General features: G+C 39.4%; 1 protein-coding gene across 1 annotated transcript in view; it reads left to right on the top strand.

The window, feature by feature from the left end:
* The window catches only part of LOC130563956 (gamma-aminobutyric acid receptor subunit alpha-2), a 39,604-nt gene that overhangs the window by 29,041 nt on the left and 8,580 nt on the right, over positions 1 to 1,983 (top strand). The window contains exon 8 of the mRNA XM_057349789.1: positions 114 to 266. Coding sequence (XP_057205772.1) covers positions 114 to 266 — 153 coding nt within the window. The remainder of the gene's footprint in view (positions 1 to 113; positions 267 to 1,983) is intronic.

The following is a 1,983-nucleotide window of genomic DNA, read 5'->3' on the forward strand; positions in this document are numbered from 1 at the left end:
AATTGAAGAATTTTATTGTGTTGCCTGAATTACGTCCTCGGTTGCCGACTTAAATGACCTTGCATACTAACTAAAGCTTCATTTCTTCTGCTTCTGCGTGTTTTTTGTTTCAGGTGAATACACAGTAATGACGGCACACTTTCACCTGAAGAGAAAGATCGGTTATTTTGTGATTCAGACATATCTGCCGTGCATTATGACCGTCATACTGTCACAGGTGTCCTTCTGGCTGAACCGGGAGTCTGTGCCGGCCCGGACCGTGTTCGGTGAGTATGAACAAACATCTCGGGACACTCACTCAAAGACATTTCATTCAACACAAAACTGCATGCAACACTAATCCAAATTTGTTTACATGCAGTGATTTTGTTTTAAGATGCTTGTCGTCCACACACCAGCATTTTCCATTGTTTGCCAAACGTTGCATTGCTGTATTTGTTGTTTTGTGAGGGTAGTGTATTACCTTCTGTAATCTTTAAAGCTGTTTTGGTGAAAAGAACAATCAGGCTGGATAGACGTCTGTGGCTCTTTGGAACCCTTCTGGTTTCTTATAAAAACAACCGAAATGTTCTGTGAAATGTGTCATTGAACGGGTGAAATATGGACACATGCAATAGCATTAACCTTTCCTAACACGGCAGCGTGTGTCGCTGTATCAGCGTTGTGTAGCGTGACATGTTGGCACGGGGTGGGAATGATGGTGAATGGCCTTCACAAAGACCCGGGAGGCCTGTGGCCCAGATTAGAGACATCAGCAGGAAAGCCGGGCGTCTCTGTGAAGATTTACTGAGCTCAGGTAGGGAAGAGTTCGGTTACCGTGGAGATTCCCGGAGCTCGGTGTTGCTAAGCAGGTGAGTCCTCCTGGCACGGCTTCACATGTCTTCTGTCTTTGTGTCTCTCCGTCCTCTCTATTCAGCGATCATGCAAGCAATCAGTCTTACAGAATCACTGCATTAATGACGTGTGATAATTGTAAGCATCCAAAGAAAAAAACGTGTGGTTGATTTATCCTGAATATATTGAAGAGTGATGCGTGGACGCTTGGTGTAGAGATATAAAAGTTCAAACATCTTCAGTTGGGTTTATTTGCTGTTCAGTTCACGATGAAGCTTAAATAGAAATCAGAAGAAAGCGAATGAAAATGGATTTCTTCTGGTGAGCACCTGCTGGTCATCTTATAACCTGGGTGCAGGATGAGGGCTTTTCAGACGCTCTTTTGCTGTAAATTGGAAGAGCAAATTGTAAAAATACTATTGTAAAATTGTATTGCAAAATATTGTACACAATCTTATTTGTGAAATTACGCATTATGATTATATTTTACTAGTGCTGTCAATCGATTAAAAAAATCACACGTTTTTTCTGTGATTAATCGCGATTAACATATTTTAAATATACGTTTACATTCGAATAATTTCACATTTAATCTCCAAATATATGTCGAAACAACAGATTTCTTTAACAACATCATTGTATGAATGAAAGCCAACATTGTGATATTAGTACTGCAACTGATGTCCCTATTAAATTGATGATGTTTTACTTATTTTAACATTAATTATAACCGTTTAACAGTGAAGTACAGTATAACTAAGAGCTGTCATGTCTAACAGGTGGGAAATATACAGAAAGTTCTCAAACACTTTACAGTCTTTAAAGCTAAGTTCTAAATTAAGCTACAAAACACACTGAATTGCTCTTTTCTTTTGTTCTTTGATGAACATTAGTGACAGGAGTCACAGCAGCAGGTTTAAGAACGCCGCCCCTTTAAGAGCTGCCGCTCTACACAGATCTGACTCCTCTCCCACTTTCACAACTCTTCATTTAAGACTTTATTTAACACGTTGAGATCTGTGTTTACGCAAATGCCAGACAAAACGGGCTTTCTGACATAATCTTGTGTGTTTCTGTTCATTCAAGCACGATAGAGAAGTTAATAGTGATGGACCTTTCATTATGAAAACTGACCATGGTTTTATCATA

The sequence above is a fragment of the Triplophysa rosa genome, linkage group LG13, assembly GCF_024868665.1.
Source record: "Triplophysa rosa linkage group LG13, Trosa_1v2, whole genome shotgun sequence".
Taxonomy (NCBI): domain Eukaryota; kingdom Metazoa; phylum Chordata; class Actinopteri; order Cypriniformes; family Nemacheilidae; genus Triplophysa; species Triplophysa rosa.